Source organism: Denticeps clupeoides, chromosome 2 (assembly GCF_900700375.1).
Source record: "Denticeps clupeoides chromosome 2, fDenClu1.1, whole genome shotgun sequence".
In the NCBI taxonomy this organism is placed as follows: Eukaryota; Metazoa; Chordata; class Actinopteri; order Clupeiformes; family Denticipitidae; genus Denticeps; species Denticeps clupeoides.
The window spans coordinates 32,987,670-33,012,696 of record NC_041708.1 but is presented as its reverse complement, the minus strand read 5'-3'; the positions used below and the strand labels follow the sequence as shown (position 1 = coordinate 33,012,696).

Below are 25,027 nucleotides of genomic sequence, written 5' to 3'. Positions count from 1 at the left end.
GTGCTTTGCTCAGTGGCAACCTTCTGATTACGAGGGCTGCTTCCTTAACCATTAGGCACCACTGACCCAATCCCTTCTAGACTCAATCCCCCCAGAATGTTGCAAAAATTTTCACTTTACTCATTTGCACACCTTCAAACTTACTTTTTACACATATTTTATGTCTAAAAACATAAAATTGCGATATTTGGTTATGTTTGCAATATTTGCATATTAGTTTCACTTGAATACTTACAATATTGAGGTCTATAGCAGTCACACAGTACTGTGTATGACTATGTACGTGACAAAAGTTGAATTTGATTTGAATTTGCTTGTATTCTCTTCACTTGTGCCTGTGTTAGAAAATAAATAAGTAACACACACGCATCTATTACAATCCTCTGAATGTGTTTTATTTGGTTGGCCACAGAACATATCGTGGTTAAACTGCTGGATGACAGCAAGCGAGGAATGCCCCGAGATCTCTCAACTCAATACCTGTTCCGTTTGAATGGGCTGTAATTCCGGAAGTGACGTCAGTGCAGAGAATAATATGGCGCCTATGTTCGCTATAGAGGCTTTAGACAAACATTGTTTTATTGTCTAACTGCGTTAACCTCATCTCGGGGCCACATGGGTACACGAATGGAGGCTACGGCGTCGCCCAGTACGCAGCGCCGGACCCCCTCGCCTTGATTTCGGCTACAGACCCGCGCTCCATGTCCGAAGGACCTCGGGCTCCCTGGTCGAAGCGGGGCTGTGTGGAGTCGCATCGCCGAGGTACAGCGAACTCCGGCGATCCCGCTCCGCCGAACCGCGCACGTCGGCTTCCGCCTCGATGTTTTATAAGATAACTTTTTTTTATCAGGGGCAGCTGTAGTCAGCGTGTGTCTGTCCGTGGCCTGGGATCCAGAGGATTTGGCCAAACCTCAGCAGGCTGGATCAGATCAGATCAGATCAGAGCAGTGCAGTGCAGTGGGAGTTAGTTGTGACCACTGCTGAGCATCATCCTGTCAGTCCTAATAATGCTGTATCAATACGAACAATGTCTTCAAACAATGCAAACTTCCACATTAGAAAGTGAGAACTTGAGCATAAAGTCTATAGTTTTACTTTGTAAAAAAGGTGGGTCGGTTTACTGAATTAAAGTACTTTTGTTATAATGACTGTAATGCATAAGTTTTTTAATCAGTATCAGAAAATATTATTGCAGAGGGAATCTGCACCAAGAGTGAAAATACACAACGTGTTGAAATAAGAATAAGATATACAGAATATAAAGAAATAAATGGTTAACATATGCGTTCATGCCTAAGTGTGCAGAATAAAGATTCAAGTTTATAGGTTTGTTACCAACAGACGTCAGATCCAAACATATTGCTCGTAATATTACTGCAGACTAGTGCGCCACAGTGAGACATATGAAGTCAAAGTGAAGTGATTGTCATTGTAATACACAGCAGCACAGCACAGTGTGGCACAACTAAATGTGTCCTCTGCTTTTAACCATCACCCTTGGCGAGCAGTGGGCAGCCATGACAGGTGCCCGGGGAGCAGCGTGTGGGGACGGTGCTTTGCTCAGTGGCTGAGTTAAAAAGCCTGATTGATGTGGGTGGGAAGGATTTCCTGTAGCATTCAGTGGAACGCTCAGCCCCAATGCTGATCGTGCCAGTAACCGTCTGAAGTCTGTTCCTGAGGTGATGTGTTCCTCACAAAAGAAAATCCTGCTGTTTATTGTGCTCAGTCCCTGGCAACCAAATTGAAAATGTTTTTGGTGTTAAAGTTTCAGATGTTAGACCAGAGCAATCGTCTTGTAGGGAAATATTTTCTTAGCATATTTAGTGCAAAGCAAAGAAGTCCCCGAAGGACTATTAACCACAACGATCTGTTCCGAGTTGTATGAAGTCATGCCGACACCATGCTGTTCTTTCCCTCTGCAGAGCAGGGAAAACAAAAGCAGAGGAAATGTGAGCGTCCCGGCAGCACGTTGTCAGCAAAGAGCCCGATCAGCCAGGACGCCGCCAAAAGGTAAAGTGTCCTCTGCACGGCAGCCCAGGTTTTAATCCGCATTACATCTCAGACAAACTCTGACACCGAGTCAGATGACCTCCTGTGAGCAGATGCTTTAGATTTTTTTTCTCCATATTGCGCACGCCAGTGCTTGGATCCAGAAACCCAGAACTCGGTTCGCAACTCTTAACAACGACCCCTCCTCGTACTTTAGCTAATGAAGCCACTTGCATTCCCAGGGATTCATGCCCAAGCGGCGCTTGTCTTCGATTTGTAATTCAGGTGAATTCGCCTCAGAAAAAGGCCGAGTTTATAGTTTTCCCTTTGGTCACACGGGACACTGTCCTCTGATTGGCTCAGACACCCCCCCTCTGACATGACGTGGCCAATCAGAGGTGAGTGTGTGCATGTGAGCGTGCTGAATGGAATACATACTCTCGCGTGGACTGTTGTTTTTGCTGTACGACCATAATTAACGAGAATTATCGTGGTGACATGATAAGTGACCGGTTTCTCTGTCTTCCAGGTGCCTGATGGCGGGGGATGTGGAGGTGTACCTGTCGCAGGTGCACGACGGCAGCGTGTCCTCCGGCTTCCGCGCGCTGTACGAGGAGCGCCTGCTGCTGGACGTCACGCTGCTGATCGAGGAGCACCACTTCCAGGCACACAAGGCCCTCCTGGCCACGCAGAGCGACTACTTCCGGGTCATGTTCACGGCCGACATGCGCGAGCGCGACCAGGACAAGATCCACATGAAGGGACTGACGGCGGTGGGCTTCGGCCACGTGCTGCGCTTCATGTACTACGGCTCCCTGGAGCTGAGCATGCTCACGGTGCAGGAGATCCTGCAGGCCGCCATGTACGTGCAGCTGACCGAGGCTGTGGAGTTCTGCTGCTCCTTCCTCCTGGCCAAGATCTGCCTGGAGAACTGCGCTGAGGTCATGAGGCTCCTGGAGGACTTTAGCGTCGGGGTCGAGGGTGTGCAGGAGCAACTCGATGCCTTCTTACTTGAGAACTTTGTGCCCCTGATGGGGAGGCCCGACTTCCTGTCTTACCTGAGCCTGGAGAAGCTGATGGCGTATTTGGACAGCGACCAGCTCAGCCGGTTCCCAGAGATCGAGCTGTATGAAGCCGTGCAATCTTGGCTGCGGCATGATCGGCGGCGCTGGAGACACACTGACGCCGTGGTCCAAAACCTGCGGTTCTGCCTCATGACGCCTGCAAATGTTTTTGAGAAGGTAACAACCAATGCAGATAATACAACACCACCATTTATTTCTTCTATGACCCTAAATCCCTGAGTGGGAAAGGGAAAACTCACCTAGATAAAGTAAATATGGGTGTTAGTAGCCTAGCGGGTAACACACTCGCCTATGAGCCAGAAGACCCGCTTACTACCATTGTGTCCCTGAGCAAGACACTTAACCCTAAGTTGCTCCAGGGGGGGGACTGTCCCTGTAACTACTGATTGTAAGTCGCTCTGGATAAGAGCATCTGATAAATGCAGTAAATGTAAATGTAAATGTAAATAAAAGCCTTTCAGGAGAGGGGATCCCTGCCAAACCTGTGGAAGAGGTCACTGAAGGGTTGCTGTTAAAAAAAAATAAAATAAAAAAAAAAAGTCCATTAGATATTAGTCCATTTTGTACAGGCCAATCCTCCAGATAGTTGACTGGTGAGGTGAGACTGAGACTTTACTTTTTTTTTTTTTTTTTGTGTCCCTCTACATCTCAGCACCATGGTCCAGAGTATCTTGAATAAAGGTCATTAAATTACAATGCCTGGATAAATGTGACCCCAGTGGCCTAACAGACAGCACTAGACCAGTGAAATAAGTTCCAAGTAAGTGAAGGTGCCATGAAATGTGAGCTGTTAATCACAGTGTGGGAGCATGTATCTAACATAAGAAGGACAAGAAGCTTGGTACAATGCTTTTCTCAGCAGATTAGTCTTTAGCTTTTTTTTTTTTTTTTTTTTTTTTAACATTTAGCAGGAAGTCTCTTCCCAAACAGACGATATCCATAGCAGGTAGATTTTCACCCTGGTGAGTTTTTCAGGTTGTTCTTGGTGATCGGTGAGGTGTCTGGTTTCTATTTTTCTGTTATGTTTCGGATTATTGGAAGTCATTTGACATGCACCGCTGAAGTCTTCTGCACATACTCAGTACATAAGAGAGCGGTTTCTTTTAATTACCACAGGCATGGCTACATATGAAATATTACATATGAATTTTCCTTCCATTTCACAGGTGAAGACTTCAGAGTTCTACCGCTACTCCCGTCAGCTAAGGCAGGAAGTGGACCAGGCGCTGACCTACTTCCATGAGGTGAACGAGCAGCCGCTGGCCGAAGCCAAGTCCAACCGGATCCGGTCAGTGCGGCCGCAGACAGCCGTGTTCCGCGGGATGATCGGCCACAGCATGGTCAACAGTAAGATCCTGCTGCTGCACCGGCCGAAGGTGTGGTGGGAGCTGGAAGGTCCACAGGTGCCGCTCCGGCCAGACTGCCTCGCCATCGTCAACAACTTTGTCTTCCTCCTGGGCGGCGAGGAGCTGGGGCCGGATGGCGAGTTCCACGCCTCCTCCAAGGTGTACCGCTACGACCCTCGGCAGAACTCCTGGCTCCGGATGGCCGACATGTCCGTGCCGAGGTCAGAGTTCGCTGTGGGGGTCATCGGGAAGTACATCTACGCTGTGGCGGGTCGCACCCGCGACGAGACCTTCTACTCCACCGAACGTTACGACATTGTAGAGGACAAGTGGGAGTTTGTGGACCCGTATCCGGTCAACAAGTACGGACACGAAGGCACGGTGCTGAGCGGCAAGCTTTACATCACCGGCGGCATCACCTCTTCCTCCACCTCCAAGCAGGTGTGTGTGTTCGACCCTGCGCGAGAGGGGACGGCGGAGCATCGTACCCGGCGCACACCGGTGCTCACCAGCTGCTGGGAGAACAAGTCCAAGATGAACTACGCCCGCTGCTTCCATAAAATGATCTCGTACAATGGGAAGCTGTACGTATTTGGCGGGGTTTGCGTGATCCTGCGGGCCTCCTTCGAGTCCCAGGGCTGCCCGTCCACGGAGGTGTACAACCCCGAGACGGACGAGTGGACCATCCTGGCGTCCATGCCGATCGGCCGGAGTGGCCACGGCGTGGCGGTGTTGGACAAGCAGATCATGGTTCTCGGGGGACTTTGCTACAACGGCCATTACAGCGACTCCATCCTCACGTTTGACCCCGAGGAGAACAAATGGAAAGAGGACGAATATCCCAGAATGCCTTGCAAACTGGACGGACTTCAGGTGTGCAGCCTGCACTTTCCTGAGTACGTACTGGAGCACGTCCGGCGCTGCAGCTGAGGCTGGGGGCCTTCCCTCCCCCCGCCTCCTTCCTAGCCCAACCTTGCATTTCTAGGACAGAACAGAAAACAACCAAACATGTTTACAGGTGTGAAAAAACGAATCTCCATTACTGACTAAGCTTTTACGATGTAGGCCAGTGCTTCTATAAACTACAAATATGAAGGATGAGAGAGAAACGAAACTCCATCATACTTATCGGTCCTCGCCGACAAAAAGCAAATCGGTTGCAGTGGTCAGTAGAAACATTTTGAATAACTAGCTTTCTCAGAGAAAGTGAAAAAAAGTAATTATTCGGTCTTTCTTTAATCATTTTTTTTTTTATTTTTATTTTTATTTTTTTGAGCATATTGTATGTGATTTGAAAAATTGCGAAAGTGTGAGAGAATATGGATGTGTGTGTGTGTGTGTGTGTGTGTCAGAGAGAGAGAGAGAATGTGTTGAAATGTCTGCTTGTAAGCATATCCCAAAGCTTATGTCTATTTATTGTTTTTGTCAAAACAATAACTCAGTAATTCATACTGGGTTTGGGGAGGGTATGTTCCAACACTGCATATTGAAGATGCTGCATTTCTCTCACGACTTTCTGTCCATGAACGTGTTAGAAGGAAGACATTGACAAGTGTTGCACTCTTGGGGGGAGGGAGGTGTCTCGGCACTGCAATAACACTGGTCCTACGACGCTCACTGCGAGGGGGCGGGGTGAAAAAGTAATAAAAAAAAAAAATTAAAAAAAAAAGGTTGTTCAGATGTTAGAGGATCACTATAGAAATGTGTCTTCGCCGGCTGTATTTATGCTTTTTTCCCTTGTATTTATTCTTGGGGTTTTGGCATTTGGGGGAGGAAAAAAAAAAAAAAAGACAAAGAGACAACCAGCTGCTGTGTCCATGTTTCCCTGTTGGTCCGTTTCATGAGACAAAAGGGCTAATGCACATAAGCGTTTTTTTTTTTTTTTTTTTGCAGCCTGCCGCGTTACGTTTACTGGTGATGTAATCGGAATACTGAAATTAGGAACAAATTACAATATTTATGACATTTAACCCATAGGTATAAAATGTTCCCTTGATGTCCGTTGTCATTTTCCTTTGCCTCCGGTCCAACGACGCCGTCTTGATATGAATGTGACCCATGGAAACACTAGCTTCACTGTATCCACCTGGTTCTGTCTCGGTTGACATGTACGTTAATACATGTCAGCGTCATGTACATATAGAAAAATGCCAAAATGCAGTCTTTGAATTCTATACTCAGTGCAGACCAAAATGTAACACTTGGGCGCACGGTCATTGTTAGATTTTAACTTTGTCAATTAGTCCCTCTGCTGTTAAAAATTATTTTAAAAAACGTGGGAAAGAATTTAACAAAGTTTTACCCTGTACTGTAACTGTATATGAGGAAAAGCAGTCATATTGATAATATATAATGGCTCACTGCTATTCGAACACTTTGTAACTTTCCAGGAATAAATGTTCATATTGTTCAACCTGAGTTGTTTTCATTCCCCGCTTGTTTGCATGATTATGACCTTAAAATCTTTTATCCATAACAACCTCGTTATTAGAAATATCTTTTAGCACATGAAGCAGCATTGGATATTGGGAGAATGCAGGTATGAAGCAAAGCTCTGGCTTGCTGGACAGGTTTAGTTGAGGCAGCTGTGCAAACCACTGCACCACCCATCTTAAGGGGCCAAGGGCGGCTGTTTACTGCGCAAAAACTACACAAAGAAATATATTGTGAACATCGAATCTCGATCCGCCAAGGTGCCACTGAGCAGGGCAGCGTCCCCACACACTGCTCACCGAGGGTGATGGTTGAAAACAGAAGACACATTTCGTTGTGTCACCGTGTGCTGCGCTGCAGCGTTTCACAAGCACGTTCACTTTTCAATTCATAAGAGGAATATTTACTGTGGTCAGTTTGGGTGTGTGGTATTTCCTTAAACCCCATGCACACACTTTAAGCCACAAAGCCCTTGACAATATGCATAACACTTTTGACCACGATAAAAACGCTTTTAAAATATATATTAAATGTAAGGGTTGTTTACATGCATTTTCTGACTTTTCTTGCCTCTTAAACGAATTTCCTGTAGGCGGCGCTGCAGACATCCTTATGAAGGACAGAATCGAAATGTCCCGCGTTGCTTGCCGTAGAGCGACGCATTTCGCACGTTTCTCCCACCACCAGATGTGTCTATTCACGCTGACTGAGGACCTGCTCTTCACTGCAAGCCCAAACCTTATCTGCTGTAAAGTAGATCGCGCAGCCGATCTCAGATCAGTGCGACCGCGTCCATCAACACTCGCTTGAGAACACTGGTAATTTGGACGCGTTTGGTTAGAAACACATTATCATCTTCGAATTATGACTCGGGTACGGTTAGAGCGTCTTTTATGGCTGTAGTGATATCAGTGTGCGTCTTTCTGGAGTCAACTGTTATGTTTTATTCAACCGTTTCCTGTCATTTGCTTTTTTCCCTAACCGAGGAAGACTAGAAATACAAAAAAAAAATGCAGCGATATTCAGATAGTATAGCGGTTCTCAAGATGACTATCACAAAACCTGTAATGAAAACCAACCACACAAGCCAAAACTGCGGAAAATGCTCGTCACCAAGGTCGACGGCAAGACCAGAGGCGCCGCTCTGAGCAGTTTTTGGCATATCGTTTTATTTATTTTCCTACTGACACGTTGAAAGCCATTTTTGTGCCCTTTTACCAACCCAGGTGGCCTTGCCATCATCTGTACCTGGCGTCTTGAGTGCGATGGCCGGGGCCGTCTTTGCCGACGAGGAAAATAATCCAGAAGACAGTGCAACGCTGACGGAAGAGGTATGTTATTGGCCTGTTAAATTATTCACTCTAATATGGATATTATACAGTTGTCTCTTTTTTTTTTGCAGCTATCCCTGTATACCACACCCCGGTCTCAGTTCCCGTGTGCAGAGGCTCGGCCGGGACCGGTGGAACAGAGCATTGCAGCTTTAAGGAGATCTGTTGAGCCGTACACCTTTTGGTGTCAAGTAATTACAACGTCTTTTATTTACGCATTCCAATAAACTGTAACGTGTGATTAACGCCGCCGTGTCTCTTCCAGGCTGCTGGTATCGCCGCCACAGGAAAAATCCAGGTGTGAAAATGTCACACTTCTTCTTCTTCGGGTTTATATAGTTTTCCAGGCCACTCTTAATATGCTGCTCATTTCTCATAGGAGGCTTACAATGTAGCCGAGCCCATAATTCAGAGCTCTGCACAGGTTGTGAGAGGTGAGTGTTGTTCACACTGACAAAGACTGATTTCTGTAAGAATGCTCTGTTGATAAGCGATGGTATCTTATATCCTTCAGATGGCCAAGGCTTTCTTAAGGACCCTCCAGCTGAATTCTACCCCAGCATGGGCGTTACCGGCTTCTCTGGCATCCTGGGGCTTTACCTGGCAAGAGGTACTATTCATCTGCGGGGCCGCAAAGGAAAATCTTTTATGTGGAACCTGGGTGTTGACTTTGACTGGCATCTTTTTTTTTTTCCCCTACCACATGCCAGTCAGACTACTGTAACTAATCTTACCTACAGTTTGTCCAGAACTACCAAGACTACCAAGAGCATTGCAGAATGTACAGCCATATTACTCCAGTTCCAGATACCCTTCACTGGCTACGCATCCCAACACTTTAAACCACTACAAACCAACACCTCAACAAGCACACATTCATCCCCACACACACAGCAAAGCAGCAGATGTACTTATCAAGTCAGCCTTACAATCGGTAGTTACAGGGACAGTCCCCCTGGAGACACGCGGGATTAAGTGTCTTGCCCAGGGACACAATAGTAGTAAGTGGGGTTTGAACCTGTGACTTTGTGGATGTGTGGTGATGTAAAATGTCTTAATGTGGTCTTATGTGTGTGTGTTTTTTTTTTTGTCAGGGTATCGGTTGAGGAGACTCATATTCCCTACAGTACTGATGGCCCTAAGTGCTTCGGTGTTCTACCCTCAACATACTATGTTCTTGAGCAAGGTGTGTTTATCGCTGTTCGTTTGTGTACATGCACCACCATGCTGCACTTATCCCCCCGCGGGCATGGGCTATTATTGCAGGTGCATCATGAAGGTTTGGCTGTGAAGTATGTTTTTTTTTAACTAACGTTCCTTCCTGCCCATTTCCTGAGGGAGTTTGATATGTGGAAATATTGGGCAGGGTTGGTTAGGGGTATTTTGAGAGATATTTCCATATATTTTGCACTTGTGTGCGCTCCATTTGCAAGTCAGAAATGATAAGAGTAGGATTCGGTTCAAGCATTCACCTGTATTCTGCGATTCAGACAATATCAGTGAAATGCAACTTCTTCCCCTGTCAGGTGGCCAGAGAACAGCTGATCACATGGAGTTCACAGGGCCAAGTTAGTATAGAATCCCTGAGGAAGAAAATGCCATCCATCAGTGTATTGGTAATTTTTTCTGTACTGAACCATTGAATACATTTTTCTCACAACAAAATGATGAGTTTATTTCCCTATTCCCACAGTCTCGGAAAGTGGAAAAGACAGATGACTCCACATCAAAATGACACTTGACTAGAAAACATGGTATTACTTCTTACTTGTGAAAACAGACCGACAAAATGTGTCCCATATGTTTGTGTATGTTTACATAAAACACCCCCACCCTTTGGGTATTTTTTGCAAGACATTTCACATTTGCACACACATTCCCTAATGGGATGTTACATTTTTAGCTTGTATCATTTTCTTCATGACTTCTTATTTCATGCCTTGTTATGTATCATTCTTATCATTAATAAATAATGATAAATAATAGCCTAGTGGTTAACAAGCAAGATATTAAAAATGAATTGTTCTGTTTTCACATCAAAATCTGCAGTGTCCTGTGTTTTTCTTTCCATAATTTCTGTCACACCCATGTCTGTGCACACTGTGAGGTGTCCCATTATGTTTGGAATCTATGTTATTGAAACACCCTGCTAAAATATTACTTGTGATTAAATTATTGTGTCACTGTCACTTTAAACTAGTCATGGCCATAGAAAAATGGATCTAATAATATATTATTATATTATGATTAACCTTGGTAGAAATATCTTCCTCCTGTATGGAGTTTCTAATTACCTTAGACTTTCAAAATGTCTATGAATAGACTCGGTCTAATTAAACTGCTGCTGTCCTGTTCCTGACGCACTGAATCTTGCGCTGTCTGTGACAAAGTTATTATCGTCTGTTTTGATGAAAGTTTATTTCTGCTGAATTGGTTTGCTTTGCCTGTAGCCACCCATATGACTATAACTATGACTAGGAATTTAATGACTGTTTTGACACCCAGCTTATTTTCATGTCCTTTATGTGCAGTTGAAACCGAAAATTTACATACACTGTATAAAAAGACATATATACCTTTTTTTTTTTCTTACTGTCTGATATTAAATCAGACAAAACCCTTTCAGTTTTAGGCCCGTTTGGATTCCCAAAATAATTTCTATTTGCTAAATGTCAAAATAATGGGTGAGAATTTTTTATTAGTTTTACTTAGTTTACATACATTTGCTTAGTATATGGTAGAATTGCCTTTAAACTGAATGACTGAATCACAAGCGTCTCACCCCTGACAGAACTGGTGTAATTGAGTCAGGTTTGTCCTCACACGTCTTTTCAGCTCTGACCACACATTTTCTTGGGATTGAGATCAGGGCTTTATGATGGCCACTCCAAAACATTGACTTTGTTGTCCTTAAGCCACTTTGTAACATATTCTGCAGGATGCTTAGGGTCATTGTCCATTTGGAAGACCCATTCGCACCCAAGCTTTAACATCCTGCCTGATGTCTTGAGATGCTGCTGCAATATTTCAACATACTGTTCTTTCTTCATGAGACCATCTATTTTGTGAGGTGTGCCAGTCCCTCCTGCAGCAAAACACCCCACAACACCCCACTGCCACCTCAGCACTTCACAGTTGGGATGGTGTTCTCAGGCCTGAAGGCTTCCCCTTTTTTCCCAGACCACAGGACATGTCTCCAGAAATTAGGGTCTTTGTCCCTGTGTGTATTTGCAAAGTGTAATCTGGCTTTTTTATGTCACTTTTTGAGTAATGGCTTTTTCCTCACTGAGTAGCCTTTCAGCGCATGTCATTACAGGACTCGTTTCACTGTGGATAGTGATGCACTCTTACCAGCTTCAGCCAGCATCTTCACAAGGTCTTTTGCTTTTGTTCTGGGCTTGATACGCACACTTCACCACCAGAACACGTTCATCTCTTGGACTCAGGAGCCTTGGGAAATTGCTCCCAAGGATGAACCAGTCTTGTGGAGGTCCACAATTCTCCTCTTGATGTCTTGGCTTATTTCTGTGGACGTTCCCTTGGTGTCACAGAAGGAAGCAGTGTGTTGAGATGTGCCTTTTAAATACATCCACAGGTGTCCCTCCAATCAACTCAAGTGTTGTCAGTTAACGCTTACAAAGCCATGACATCATTTGGGCTTTCCCAAATAGTTTAAAGGTATAGTAACCTTAGTCTATGTAAACTTTTGTTCCCTTGTTGAATAAAATATTGCTTTTGTCTGTTATTATGTGTATTTATTTTTCTTGACTGCATCTCCCAGAACAAAAACCACACAATAAAAGCTAAAAGATATTTTTTCATATGATACCAAAGCTGCTCAAGGGGACACATTCACGTTCACTGCTGCAGTTTCATTTGGTACGAGGACATCAAATTGGTTTAGAGGAAATCTATCAACACCAAGTTGTCTCACAGGTGCATCATGAAGGTGTTATATCAAATGTTCGATTGTGTTGTAATTTTGGGGCAGTGGTGGCCTAGCGGTTTAGGGAGTGGCCACTGAGCAAAGTACCATCCCCACACACTGCTCCCCAGGTGCCTGCTCACTAAGGCTGATGGTTAAAATCAGAAGACACATTTTGTTGTTTGCATTGAGTGCTGTGCTGCAGTGTTTCACAATCACTTTCACTTTTCGCTTAACTTCAAATTAAACATGCAAAAAGAATCTCGCGCCTCATGAAATGGATGTCGGGTTTTGATGTCATGTTAAAGTTGACACATTTCTTTCCTTCATTTAATGCATTTAACATGAGTTAAAAGGTTTGGGCGTTTTCAGGTAAGGCTGCATAAGTATCTTATTAAAATCTGCAGTCCCCTTGCATTCTGAAAAATCTAATTATTGTCAATGACAAAGCAGCAGAAGGCTGCAGGTCAGCAGATTGTTATCAGGCAGCTCAGTTTGTAATGGCATCAGCAGGCATGTTATCAAAATGGTGAAAAGACCTCTGAAAGAAGTGCTTTCTGGATTGAAATATATATTTGGGAGGATTTAGCTGGAGCAGGGGCACTTCGACCCAAAATAGTAAAACTGTGGTAATCATCTAATCTGCTGTTAACTTTAAAACTGGGCATCTTTTCAGTCGTTTGACGTAAGAGCCTGGAATCGTCAATAGCCAACTCAAATTATGCGACAAAAAAAAAAAAAAAAAAAAAAAGATGACTATTTATGTGCGCACACATAATGTGTGTTGTGTGCGACACGACTGCGCACACAACACACGAGCAACACGAACACGTCGGAAGCAGAAGAAGAAGCCACATCACTAGCGACCGGCCACGAAAAGTGTACGGCTCCAGTTTAGTACTTACGACAGGGGGGAATAGTAAAAAAAAAAAAAAAAAAATCTCAACGCTGTCCGAGTCGTGAGAAGTGGGCGAGGCCCGCTCCGAGTTCGCGCATGCGCAGTGGGGACACGGCCTCACGACGGGCGACATATTTCTGAACAGGTCCGACAGTCACACTCCGGAAAACCATTTGCACGGTCAAGCTGCGACTCGGAGGTCGCGGTTTATACCCAGTTTAAACCCTAATTTACAGACAACTGGCATTTTGAGAAGAGGTGGGTGTTTGTGTTACATAATAATGTAGCTTAATAAGCTTTTATCTTATTTAAGTAAAAGGAGAGACATACCACATTAACGTATTGTTTTATTTTACAAATACCCAGGAAATGGCATAGAGCAGACTACATAAAAAAAAAACTATTGTGTAATTGTGAAAATCCTTGAAAAACAGACACAAGCTATTAAAAACAAAAAACACAAAAAAAAAGAAAGTCAGGAACTCACAAAACCACCATTAAACAGAAATTAAAAAGGAACTGTCAAACTTTTGGGTCAATCTCCTCTCCGCGCTGATGTTGCGAGTGCCGCAGCTCACTCCTCGGCAGACATCTTGAGTAGATACTCCTTGTCGATCCGGAAGAGATGCCAGCCCTCTTTGAGGGAGAGGTCCGAGGCGCCGCGGTGCTTGTAGAACTCGATGGACGCCTTGTTGGACTCGGCTACGACGAAGTGCATGCTGCTGCAACGGCTCTTTACTGCAGTCTGCAGGGGTAAAAGGAGGACGCGACCATAGTCAGCCACCAGCGCTCAGTTTGCACACAAAACATCACGGGTACTTACATGACTGAGCAGCTTCAGAATCTCTGATCCGATTCCGAAACCTGAACAAAGAGGCAACATGTGGTACTATCGTGCTACGTTCAATTATTGCATATACACACACAAAACATGAAAAACACACACCTCTATATCCTTCCATCACAAAGAAATCCTCAAGATAAAGCAGTTTTCCAATCCAGGGGTCATAGGTGAAGTAATACATGGCAAATCCAATGACAGAAGGACCTTTATATAAGACAAGAGAGTGAAATGTGAAAATAGTTTCCCTCTTGAGGGGTAAAATATACACACACACACATACATACATATATATATATATATATATATAGCTGGTGCTCTACCCCTTTCCTTCTGATGCTCCTCTGGAACTTCTGCAACAACACAGTGGTAGAATGGATGATCTCCAAAGCCGTCCTCCAGAAGTTCTGCAATAAAGACAGCTATTCACTTGCGTGTCCATACACATCTGGGCAAAACACGGGACTCGTTTTACCTTTCTCTGTCAACATGACCTTGTCCTCCATTTCTTCATACTTGGCGAGTTCCTGAGGAGCAACAAAGAAAAGCAAAAAAAAAGTGATGACAAACGAGCGTCGAAACTGTAATAAAAGAACGTTCCGTGTATTCCGAGAGCACGATGTCGTATTTTCGAGTGGAGAACGAGGCGCAGGGCAAAACAGACGATGTTTACATTATTTCACTATTGTTTCAGAGATCAACAACTGTCACGTTACGTCGTACTTGCCGAAACGCACGGAAAATATCATCAGGTATTATTTTAGCGCAATTATTTCACGAATACGTTGAATTAATCGTGCAAACATGACGTCAGATATACTGGTCCTGATGCACATCCCTCCTCGTCAATCTGCCCGTGGCCGCTTTGTTCCTAAACATCCTATTTTTTTTTTTAATCGTGTTTTTGTCACGACATTAAAAAGTTAAGCACTTCCTAGTTTAAGCACACGACCGCGCGACTGCCGTCACCCAGCAACAAACCTTCCGTATTTTGGCCGTCCAAAGCGAGGTGGCGAGTCGGGGAGAAGTGAAACGCCGCGTACCTTTATGAGTCGAAGGATATCCGGCACGTCGCCTGGCTCCGCTTTGCGCAAGTTAAAACGGGCCATTTTCTTCGTTTACTCTTCTTCCCTTTTCGCACTCGATACGTGAAGTGAAGCAAAAGGAGTTTCTTCATTCGCGTCCCAGGAATTGCACCCGTCGTAGTCGGTCTGGGACCCTGACCCCGCTGTAGGCAGCTTACATGGAGTCTCGCCGGCTTCGGTGTCCTGCTCCGCTGGAACTTTCTTTGTTTCTCACTTCTCAATTTAGCTGCACGGGCACCTGGGGTGGGCGTGGCCACGGGCGCCACCGAGTGGACGGACCAATGGCGACGCGCGGAGCCGCGCTACGTCATCGCGCACGTTGTTCTCTCCGGTCACGAGGTCTGTTTTGTTATTGTCTGCGCCGGACGTTTTGTTGAGGCATGGCGCACGACGGGCTGCGGCAAGAGCCGCCGCTCCACGCCGCAGCGTATAAACCGAGCATTTGATCACGTGTACATTTACCTAGCGAGAGATTTTAGCTTAGATAAATAAAGAGGCGCCCAAACTGGTACGTGCAGCTTCTCACTTGCTGCAGGGAATTTATTCTGAACGTCGGTGCATGGAACTCTATTGGTTTATGTCTTTAGATAGGAATTATAATGAACCAAAGTTAAAAATATATATATATCCTAGCAATTTGCTCTATGTCACAGACCATATGGAATTCCGCCCACATTTTTGAATGTTTACATTTTTTTTGTCCATTTACGGCAAAATTGGTGTTTATCAAGGCTCTTCAGATCTGAGGTATTTTCTGATAGGGAGATTCAGGGTGCCCATCATTCTTAAAATCGTCCTTTGTACACTAAACAACTGTACAGAGAGCCATACCGAGTAATACGTAATGTTTGCGCATAATAAAAAATATGTACGGAGCGTCTATTATAGACATTAAGGTCGCCAGCACGACGTCGACGTGAACCCGTGGACGCCCACAAGGAACTAGCTGGTCACTCCACACCAGGCCAGTGGTTCGGGTCTCCTGCCTGTGGGAGAGGCTCCACTTCTGTTCAAGAGTTGAAACGTATCTCACTTGCTGAGACCGAGGGCGGGAATGCTTTCACCGAGGTAAGTGCGCAGCGATTGGCGCTTTGACTGCACCTGAGACGCCCTCGTGGTTAAGTTTGAGTCCGGTCAAACGCGTGTACATTTGTGTCAATGTTGGGAATAAAAAAAAAAAAAAAAAAAAAAGCATCGCGGTATTCCGTTTGCATCAGTCTAACCTGATCGTGTTTTTTTTTTTTTTTTTTCCACTTTTTTTTGTGTAGGTTTATGCTACTTAGGCCTGCAGCCTCCCTGCCGTCCAGGGCTTTCTCAGCCCGCCCTGCCCTTCAGCAGGGACAGGCTCCGGACATGACAGAAGGTAAAATTAGAATTAATCATTTCATTTGGAATGCAGTTTTTGATATCTAAGTTTGGTTTAGAAGTCTGTTGATGATTTGCATCTCTCTGTTTGCCCAAGATGATTCACGATTGGTTTGTAAATCTGTCGTTTTATGAGTGGCACTGTCATACAGCTGCAATTTACACCACAATTTATATTGATTGATTGATTTATTCAGTTTATTTTAATTGATCCATATACAATATGCAGTGTTTCATGTCCATTCAGTTGTGTCATATTATTTATAGGGTGGTAGTAGCCTAGTGGGTAACACACTTGCCTATGAACCAGAAAATCCAGGTTCAAATCCCACTTACTACCATTGTGTCCCTGATCAAGACACTTAAACCTAAGTTGCTCCAGGGGGGACTGTCCCTGTAACTACTGGTTGTAAGTCGCTCTGGATAAGGGCGTCTGATAAATGCCATAAATGTAAATTTATACATAATTATTTTGGCCCAGCGGGTAAGGAAGCGAACTTGTAATCTGAAGGTTGCCGGTTTGAATCCCGAGCCGCCAAGGTGCCACTGAGGTGCCACTGAGTAAAGCACCGTCCTCACACACTGCTTCCCGGGCTCCTGTCATGGCTGCCCACTGCTCACTAAGGTCGATTGGTTTTACACAGTGGACATTAGGTTGTGTGCACTGTGTGCTGAGCAGAAGTGATGGACAGTCACTTCACTTTCAATTGTATGTGATATTTTTATGGTCATTCAAATACATGTAATGTGCCATCCATTCCTTCATGATCATACTTTGACCGCATTAGATGATGATAAATTCACATTTGGCTTCCAGCCCTGTTCCTAGTTCTCCCTTTGGTCATCTTTGATTTGCCTTTTCTGTTCCTATATTTTGCCTCAACACCATATGACACCCTAATGAACCAGGAGCTAGGATGGGCACAATGTCTAGCTTCTTCATTGAAGCAGCTGTTCTTGAACATGTTTTGTGTGTCTTTACAGGAAACAAAGAATTACTTGTATCCAATGGTGTGTTGGTAAAATGAATTACTCTTTCAGTCAGTGGCTTTGGTTTTGGACCTGTGTGCATGTGGCTTTATTCCTTATTTCATGCAATAATTCATTTTTCCCTTGCATCTATGGCCTAAAGCTTTTATTCGTTCAGTACATGATTGACCTGTAACTTAGTCTGTTTAGATGTATAAGCTTGTCTTTCTCTGTTTTCTCTGCAACTCTATACATTCCTTGAGCTATTTCTCAAAGTGTCTGGATGGGCCTATAGTTTGTCTTATTTCTGCTTTGTCTTTTAGTGAGAAACAGGTTACGCGAGATTGTAGGAGCCTCCACCAACTGGAAGTAGGTAGACCATCCGTCAATCCCTTAATCCCTTTACCCATATGTAGTGCATAGTAATAGCTATTTTAATGCTGTTAATTCAGGGACCACAAGCAAGCAATGGCTGAGCGGGCATCACTTAGCTCCCTGCTGGCACAAAGTCAAGATGAGCTTCCAGTGAAGATAGTGCAGGACAGCTATACTGAAGTCCATCTCCCGTTGGGCTCTCAGCCTTCGCTTAGAGAGAAGTACCTCAACTACCACAACAGTGTCAGGTATGCACACTTGTGTGCAAATACATGGAAAGGTGGTATAGATACACATGCTCACTGTAACAACTTTGTCCTGAACAGGTTTGGTCGGATCCTTGAAGACTTGGACAGTTTAGCAGGTACAGCCTGGAAAGAATGACTGCTGCATTCTTATAAGATATTGTGAATTTCCAGTGTTATTATTATGTCATATATTTTGTGTAATGTCTAAGATTGGTGCTTCACTCAGATATACTGTAGTAGTGTTTCCTAGAGTTAGAAACACTCGGTTTTGCAATGTTCCCCTCATCCCCAGTGGTCCCCTCATTCCCCTGTTAACTGTTTGTTTTTCTGTAGTACTCATCTGTTACTCCCATACACGGAATGAGGAACTTAACATGTCCCCACTGTCCATTGTCACAGCTCTGGTGGACAAGATTGGTATGACATTTTCATTCTTTTTTCTTATTCTTTACAACCACTATGGCTTTGGTCTGTACCCATCAGAGTTGGAAAGTATTTGCAATTCATTTTATCTAATTTTTTTTGCAGATATGAGAAAGAATATTATCTACCCAGATGGTGACATTAAGTTTACAGGCAATGTGACCTGGGTGGGAAAGACTTCAATTGAAGCTAAAATGCATATGTCTCAGGTACACATTTGCCGTTTCAGGCTCTCCGTATAAATATTTTGTACGAAGTACTTGTGTACTTGTTTTTCTATACCATTTAGTGGTATAGAACACTCTAAACTAATTGGATTGTAGGTACGTATTAATACAATGTAATTAAACTCCATGGTAGGGCTGCAACAGCAAATCGATAACTAAAAGGGTCTGCAATTATGAACGAATTTCATAATCGATTCATAGTGTCGCACGATGCATATATTCAACATATATATATTCAACAGGTTAATTGATTATTAAAATAATCCTTAGTTGCAGCCCTACTCCATAGAAGAACCACAGATCTGTCTTAGCAATGTTCATTCATACAGTACAGAACAAACTTAATTATTTCTGATGACTATCTATTATTTATCTTATGAAACTTCCTCTCTTGGCAGTACCACAATGGTGCCTACAGTCCTGTTTTAGATGCTACTTTTGTTATGGTGGCACGAGATCCTGAGAATAAAAGGTATGGCAGATTTTTCAGCCTCTGTGGAATGAATCAATCAGAATACGAACATGAATTTTAACATGTGCGTCTCACCTTAGGGCTGCTTTTGTAAACCCGCTGAAACCAGAAACACCAAAGGAACAGCAGGATTTTCTACAGGGAGAGAGTAAGTGTTCTACATTTATTTTCAGTGACAATAAACACATTAATCTGTCATAAAATGCGATCAGATCTTCATCTAAGTCAAGGGTATTGACAACCCTGCCCTAGGTTGCATGTGTAGCCCAATTGTATTGATGTGTTCGGTCTTAAGGTATGTACAGCGAATTAAAACATTTCATGATATTTTCTTTCACTTTTGACTTAAATTATAAAAAGCACCCTTGTGTTCTCATTCTAAGGGTATGCATTCTCTCATCTGTGTTTGTGTGCTCAAAGAAAACCACATGTGACTCATCGCCAGGTGGTTGCCATAATTTTTTTTTCCATTGCAACCGATCATATATTGTTTTGAGCTGTTATCTTTTTTTTGGCCCTGGTTTGGTTTCGGTGAGCCCCAAGGTGAGCAGAAGGAAATAATCAGGCGACAAAGCTGTACAGGGCTCTAACTTTTTGCACTGGTTGAACTGGTGCGCCTAACTTTTTTTCCCTTAATGTGCCAAATCTTCGACGGCATCGCATTTAACAACGCGGTTTCACAGGTTCACTTTTTATTTTTAAATTGCTGTCCCTACAGACAATATTGATTAACTAATAATCTGGTCGACAAAGTTCTTTATATGAAGCACAATTCTTCAAGGCCGGTAACTTACTGAAAACGTGTTGATGCTTGAGCTGAAATTAAAGATAATTTAATTTAGTGTTTTAAGGGCTTGAACATGATGATCTGTTTGCAGCTTCCTGTTGCTAAAAGGCAGAAGGGAGAGAGGACAGTGGGCCAGTACATTCATTGCTACATGTAACATGCTTTAAAGATGCATTGTGCTTTTTCAGCTTTGTACTCGGGCTCACAAAGTAAATGTGCGGTCAGTTTTGATTAGAGCGAAAATGGAAGTTGAGGCATTGAAACGGAGATCTTCTGGTGATTTATGAAAGCAAAGCCTGAGGTGTGGGAGGAAAAAAAAAACTCGATCATGAAAAATGACATAAATATCTCCATGGCTCTCAAGTCTCACGCATTGAGCATGCGACATGCATTTCAACAAGTTTACACACAACAGTTGGAATTTCTAATTAAATTAATAATGTTTACCCCACAGAAATTCCTACCATGTATTGACTCGTTTCGTGGTTGAAGCACGTTGGCCGACATCCAACGAAATAAAGTCGGGCTCTGGCTTTTAAAAAGATGCGCATTGTGGGCGCAGGTCTAACATTTAAGGCCTGGTGAAAGCTCAAATCTGTGGCTACGTCCACTCTGTTCCTCTGACGAGTCCCGGCTATTCACCTCTCTGCCTGAGTGCAGCAGGCGCCCTTTCAGAAACGTACAGGAATATCTGCGCCACGTCCTTCACAATCTCTGATATTGACCTAATATGTGTTTGTTGCATGAAAGATTCAATTGGGAAAAGATACAATGTGCGGATACAGTTTGGAAGCAGCCTCCATAAAGATAAGGTAAAAGGGCTGACAACTGCACTCCGCCTGTGAATTCCGGTGCATCTACTGAGACATCGTTTAAAGTGGTGTACATCCTGACCAAGCACAAAAAGGCTCTTTTTTTTTTTTTTGGCAGAATAATTAAGTAGGCTATGACTGCGGTAGCAGAATCTTTATTCCAGGACCATAAAAATAACAGAGACTGTCTGCTATTGCCAGTATCCAACTTGCTAATGCTGTGTGTGTGTGTGTGTGTGTGTGTGTGTGTGTGTGTGGTCTGCTGATGTGGTGACCTGAGTGTTGCATTCTAAAAAGTTTGCATTGTTAAAAATTTAAAGGGTAGTAAATGTATACATATATACTTTTATGCGTGTCATATACAGTACAGTGTCATATACAAGTTTGGACACACCTTCCCATTCAATGTGTTATCTTTATTTTCATGACCATTTACATTGATAGATTCTGACGGCATCAAAACTATGAATGAACACATGTGGAGTTATGTACTGAAAATATTTTTAACATTTAGTTTCTTCAAAATAGCCGCCCTTTGCTCTGATTACTGCTTTGCACACTCTTGGCATTCTCTTGTTGAACTTCACGAGGTCGTCACCTGAAATGGTTTTCCAACAGTCTTGAAGGAGTTCCCAGAGGTGTTTAGCACTTGTTGGCCCCTTTGCCTTCACTCTGCGGTCCAGCTCACCCCAAACCATCTGGATTGGGTTCAGGTCCGGTGACTGTGGAGGCCAGGTCTCTTTTGTTACGTACATAACTCCACATGTGTTCATTCATAGTTTTGATGCCTTCAGTGAGAATCTACCAAATATAAATGGCCATGAAAATAAAGAAAACACATTGAATGAAAAGGTGTGTCCAAACTTTTGGCCTTTACTGTGTGTGTGTGTGTGTGTGTGTGTGTGTGTGTGTGTGTGTATATATATATATATATATATCATAATATATGAAATTTACTTCCCTGCTTTAGTGAAATACTGAAAGTAAAGTGATCGTCATTGTGATACACAGCAGCACAGCACACGGTGTCACAACGAAATGTGTCCTCTCCTTTTAACCATCACCCTTGGTGAGCAGTGGGCAGTCATGACAGGCGCCCGTGGAGCAGTGTGTGTCCTTTGCTCAGTGGCACCTTGGATGATCGGGATTCAAACCGGCAACATTCTCTATTATGGGGCTGATTCCTTGCCTGCTAGGCCACCACCACAAATTTTTCTAAAATAAAATTCTCAACAGATATTATTACGCACTAACAAAACTTCAGAAAACGTAAAATACCTAATTCACAAAGAGTGTGATTACTCGGGGACAGAAGTGCCACAGTTGGTCAGCTTCTGAGTGTTGCACACTGGACTCCAACCCTCAAAATGTGGAAGGAGAGAATGACTGAAAATGCTGAGAAGGCTAAACAGTAAAGCAGAGACCCTGACACATTTGCTTGAATGTATCTACAGTGCCATGACAGCATAAATGTATAGTCTGGAATAAGTTTGTTTGTATGTGCAATGGTTTGGTTTGTTTATAATAACTAAATGTATGATCCTTTTTTAAATAAAAAAAAAAAGTACAATTTTTATTTTGTGTTTGTTCTTTAAATGTATAAAACTCAAAAGTTTAATTACGAACGAGGTGCAGGTCTGATCCACAGATACAGGAAGCGCCTGGTTCAGGTTTAAGCTGCCAAGTGCAGGTTTAACCAGTTCTTTTTTTTTTCTTCTTTTTTTTTAAACACTAGCAATGTGAGTTATTCATGGTTGTTTTCAGTAAACATATAGCTTTTTTGTGTTATTATTTTAGGTATATTTGTCAATACCTCTGATGTAGATGAAGATCTGATCACATTTTCATGACAGATTAATGCAGAAAACCTTGACATTCCAAAGGGATCACCTACTTTTTCTTGCCACTGTATCTGGTGTGTCAAGAAATCTTTAAATTGATTTTGTCCTTAATTTAGCTGCATGATATGGCAGCCCAATACTGTTTTGTGGTAAACACCCTGCACCATGTGGTTTTCAGTCAACAAGAAACGGCGTGTGGAACTGAGCACGGGGTCGTTACTGAAGGTGGCACCTACAGCAGAGGAGAGGACTGTCATTCATAGGCTGTTCCTCAACACACTGGACCCTAAGTATGATGCAGGAACATGCCATACAATGGACAAAATAAATATGTCCTAGGCACACATGACGTAAACATTTTCTGTTTCAGAACTGTTAGCTTCAGAAGCAGAGTTCTGCCCCCAAACACAGTGTGGATGGAAGATGCCAAGATGAAGGGCCTGGAAATCTGCCATCCACAGGTGAAAGTGTATACAAAGACTGAAGCCTGACCAGCGAATGCTCTGGTGGATCTGCAGGACATGACATAGTTGGTGCAATAAGTTTACTTTGGTTTTATGCCTTGTAGGAGAGGAACATCTTTAATCGTATTTTTGGTGGTTTCTTAATGAGGAAAGCCTATGAGCTGGGCTGGGCCAATGCATGTGCCTTTGGGTAAGAAGGAGCACCTAACCTACTCTTGTCAACTACAATATGTGGGTACTGAAAACTAATGATTACATACAAACACTACATTCTGTTTCTGCTTCTACATCTTTTTAAATTTTGATATGTTGTTCATATTAATCTGATGAATGCTCAGTGGATGCAGACCAAGTCTGGTTGCTGTTGACGATATAGTATTCAGGAAACCAGTGGAGATTGGATCCTTGTTGTTGCTGTCCTCACAGGTACTTTTTCGAAACATGTTTGAACAGTCTGCGTTCAGTGTCAGTTGTAAACATCTCGTGTCAATGAGCGACGGCTAAATGCTGTTTCCCCTCCTAGGTCTGCTACACACAGGAGAGATTCATCCAGGTCAGAGTTCATACAGAAGTGCTTGACCCCTTAACGCGGCAACACGACACCACCAACGTGTTCCACTTTACTTTTAATGTTGATAAGGAGGTCCCAGCAGTTATGCCACAGAGCTATGGAGGTAAGTATTAATTGGTTTTACTTTACACTTAACAAGATCAAATGACTTTTTCACAACAAAATAACCTGTAGTTCTGCGTAAAGAGTCTGTTTTTGTGTATTCATTCATAGAATCCATGTTATATCTGGATGGAAAGAGGCACTTTGATGAGACCATGAGGGATCATGTCTGATGATGGTTTGTCCATGGTTATCCACCATCCGTCAATTAATAGCGGAAGAGGAAATCTATATTCTATAAAAATGTATTTTGATTTGAAGTACTTGTCCAACTGCCATCCTACTGCAAGGATAACTGCAGGTGTGATGTTGATGTAACAAGGTTGAGAAAAAATTGAGAACATGGTTTTAAAACTGACCTCAGAAAAGAATAAGCAAAACTTATTACAATGTCTCCTTTATGGGAGCAAATGTGTGCATATCATTCAAGCTTCCTTCCTTACGTTTACATGAAAGATCTGCTGTTATATTGCATTTGTAATGCAATACTCTGTCCTAGCATTTGCAGAAAATACTTTGGGACCATCTTAAAAGTTTGCAGGTGTGTATAAAAAACCACTCTGAGGTCAAACAGATACATTTGAAACCGTCTTAATAATTAAAACAGCCCTACGTAACCCACTGAAACCCATCCTTGAATGTCCTGAGCATCTTTTGACTTTAAGAAAGAGCCTAGTACATTTTGCTCACCTGATTGATCATGAGTTGGGTAATAAATAAGCTGTCTAGGATTGTAGAGAACTGATTTGAAACATAGTGAATTTGGCATAGTGTATACATCACTGCTGTCCAAATTTGATGTGGCAGAGTGTGCAATGGTGCAGAACATGATCCAATGATAACTGAAGGCATATTGGATTTAAATCACATGTAGTTATTTCTCATCACAGTGTGCTGTTTTATGTATAAGTTCAATGACATTTAGCATAGTCATGCTTTGAACATTTAATGGCTTTTGAATTAAAATGCACTCCTTATTTTTTCTGATGTAATATTTCAGTATTATAGAATATATTAATATCCATAGATATGCTCTAATGCTGACTCTAATGTATTTTTCATAGATCAAACTTTTGCATGAGGTTACTCAGTTACAGTTATTTGCTTTCTGTTATAGCTAAAATAAATTCTGACATTTATGGATTTATTATATTTTGTTGTTCATTCTAACCATAACAGTTTTATATTCTACTGTGCATTCTAATTTTTATTCAAAATGTTTCATATTAATGGCTATACGTTTTTTTTTTTAGTTTTCCAATCAAAGAATGTACTCAATAAACATGGAATTCTTTAAGGAATGTTGAATATTTGCTGTGTGGATATCTGCATATTTTACTATTAGAGACTACACGAGACTGACCAAACTGGACTGAATGCAACAATGGGAACGCTTAATCAACACAGTGTAACTCCTAGTCAATCACACTTCTGTGAA

General features: G+C 42.9%; 4 protein-coding genes across 7 annotated transcripts; 3 read left to right on the top strand and 1 right to left on the bottom strand.

The window, feature by feature from the left end:
* The first annotated feature begins 522 nt into the window (after positions 1-522).
* klhl15 (kelch-like family member 15) lies at positions 523-6,239 on the top strand. Its single transcript, XM_028957358.1, has 4 exons — positions 523-762; positions 1,923-2,010; positions 2,519-3,230; positions 4,241-6,239. Exons 1-4 carry the CDS (start codon positions 702-704, stop codon positions 5,348-5,350), a joined length of 1,971 nt encoding a protein of 656 aa, XP_028813191.1. The 5' UTR covers positions 523-701; the 3' UTR covers positions 5,351-6,239.
* Positions 6,240-7,498: 1,259 nt separating this feature from the next.
* LOC114766591 (MICOS complex subunit MIC26-like) lies at positions 7,499-10,226 on the top strand. 3 transcript variants are annotated; one of them, XM_028957558.1, is made up of 9 exons: positions 7,499-7,726; positions 8,080-8,184; positions 8,256-8,375; positions 8,450-8,482; positions 8,564-8,618; positions 8,699-8,794; positions 9,279-9,370; positions 9,711-9,752; positions 9,878-10,226. In XM_028957558.1, the coding sequence occupies exons 1-9, from the start codon at positions 7,718-7,720 to the stop codon at positions 9,917-9,919; spliced, it is 594 nt and encodes a 197-aa protein (XP_028813391.1). In that variant the 5' UTR covers positions 7,499-7,717; the 3' UTR covers positions 9,920-10,226. The 3 variants fall into 3 exon arrangements, with proteins under 3 accessions (XP_028813391.1, XP_028813381.1, XP_028813371.1); XM_028957548.1 differs by having other exon boundaries at positions 7,505-7,671; positions 9,711-9,800; XM_028957538.1 differs by having other exon boundaries at positions 7,505-7,726; positions 9,711-9,800.
* Positions 10,227-13,336: 3,110 nt separating this feature from the next.
* Positions 13,337-15,187, bottom strand: sat1b (spermidine/spermine N1-acetyltransferase 1b). The gene is made up of 6 exons (XM_028957583.1): positions 14,892-15,187; positions 14,324-14,375; positions 14,172-14,255; positions 13,954-14,055; positions 13,831-13,871; positions 13,337-13,752 (listed from the first exon to the last, which is right to left on the bottom strand). The coding sequence occupies exons 1-6, from the start codon at positions 14,955-14,957 to the stop codon at positions 13,582-13,584; spliced, it is 516 nt and encodes a 171-aa protein (XP_028813416.1). The 5' UTR covers positions 14,958-15,187; the 3' UTR covers positions 13,337-13,581.
* Positions 15,188-15,307: 120 nt separating this feature from the next.
* Positions 15,308-24,732, top strand: acot9.1 (acyl-CoA thioesterase 9, tandem duplicate 1). Of its 2 annotated transcripts, XM_028957414.1 has the most exons (16): positions 15,308-16,001; positions 16,202-16,296; positions 17,283-17,309; positions 17,591-17,636; positions 17,720-17,890; positions 17,969-18,006; positions 18,224-18,307; positions 18,419-18,522; positions 18,939-19,012; positions 19,093-19,160; positions 22,631-22,742; positions 22,823-22,913; positions 23,021-23,106; positions 23,255-23,342; positions 23,440-23,590; positions 23,701-24,732. In XM_028957414.1, the coding sequence occupies exons 1-16, from the start codon at positions 15,988-15,990 to the stop codon at positions 23,760-23,762; spliced, it is 1,311 nt and encodes a 436-aa protein (XP_028813247.1). In that variant the 5' UTR covers positions 15,308-15,987; the 3' UTR covers positions 23,763-24,732. The 2 variants fall into 2 exon arrangements, with proteins under 2 accessions (XP_028813247.1, XP_028813257.1); XM_028957424.1 differs by lacking the exon at positions 17,283-17,309.
* The last annotated feature ends 295 nt before the right edge of the window (positions 24,733-25,027 follow it).

Coding starts and splice junctions, on each gene's coding strand:
- klhl15 (XM_028957358.1), top strand. CDS start 702: ATGTCCGAAGGACCTCGGGCTCCCTGGTCGAAGCGGGGCTGTGTGGAG. Junction 763..1,922: donor TGTGGAGTCGCATCGCCGAG/GTACAGCGAACT, acceptor TTCCCTCTGCAG/AGCAGGGAAAACAAAAGCAG. Junction 2,011..2,518: donor AGCCAGGACGCCGCCAAAAG/GTAAAGTGTCCT, acceptor TCTGTCTTCCAG/GTGCCTGATGGCGGGGGATG.
- acot9.1 (XM_028957414.1), top strand. Junction 19,161..22,630: donor GGATTTTCTACAGGGAGAGA/GTAAGTGTTCTA, acceptor TGTGGTTTTCAG/TCAACAAGAAACGGCGTGTG. Junction 23,107..23,254: donor GCCAATGCATGTGCCTTTGG/GTAAGAAGGAGC, acceptor ATGAATGCTCAG/TGGATGCAGACCAAGTCTGG.
- sat1b (XM_028957583.1), bottom strand. CDS start 14,957: ATGGCCCGTTTTAACTTGCGCAAAGCGGAGCCAGGCGACGTGCCGGAT. Junction 14,376..14,891: donor ATATCCTTCGACTCATAAAG/GTACGCGGCGTT, acceptor GTTGCTCCTCAG/GAACTCGCCAAGTATGAAGA. Junction 14,056..14,171: donor GGAGCATCAGAAGGAAAGGG/GTAGAGCACCAG, acceptor TCTTATATAAAG/GTCCTTCTGTCATTGGATTT.
- LOC114766591 (XM_028957538.1), top strand. Junction 8,483..8,563: donor CCGCCACAGGAAAAATCCAG/GTGTGAAAATGT, acceptor CATTTCTCATAG/GAGGCTTACAATGTAGCCGA. Junction 9,801..9,877: donor TGCCATCCATCAGTGTATTG/GTAATTTTTTCT, acceptor CTATTCCCACAG/TCTCGGAAAGTGGAAAAGAC.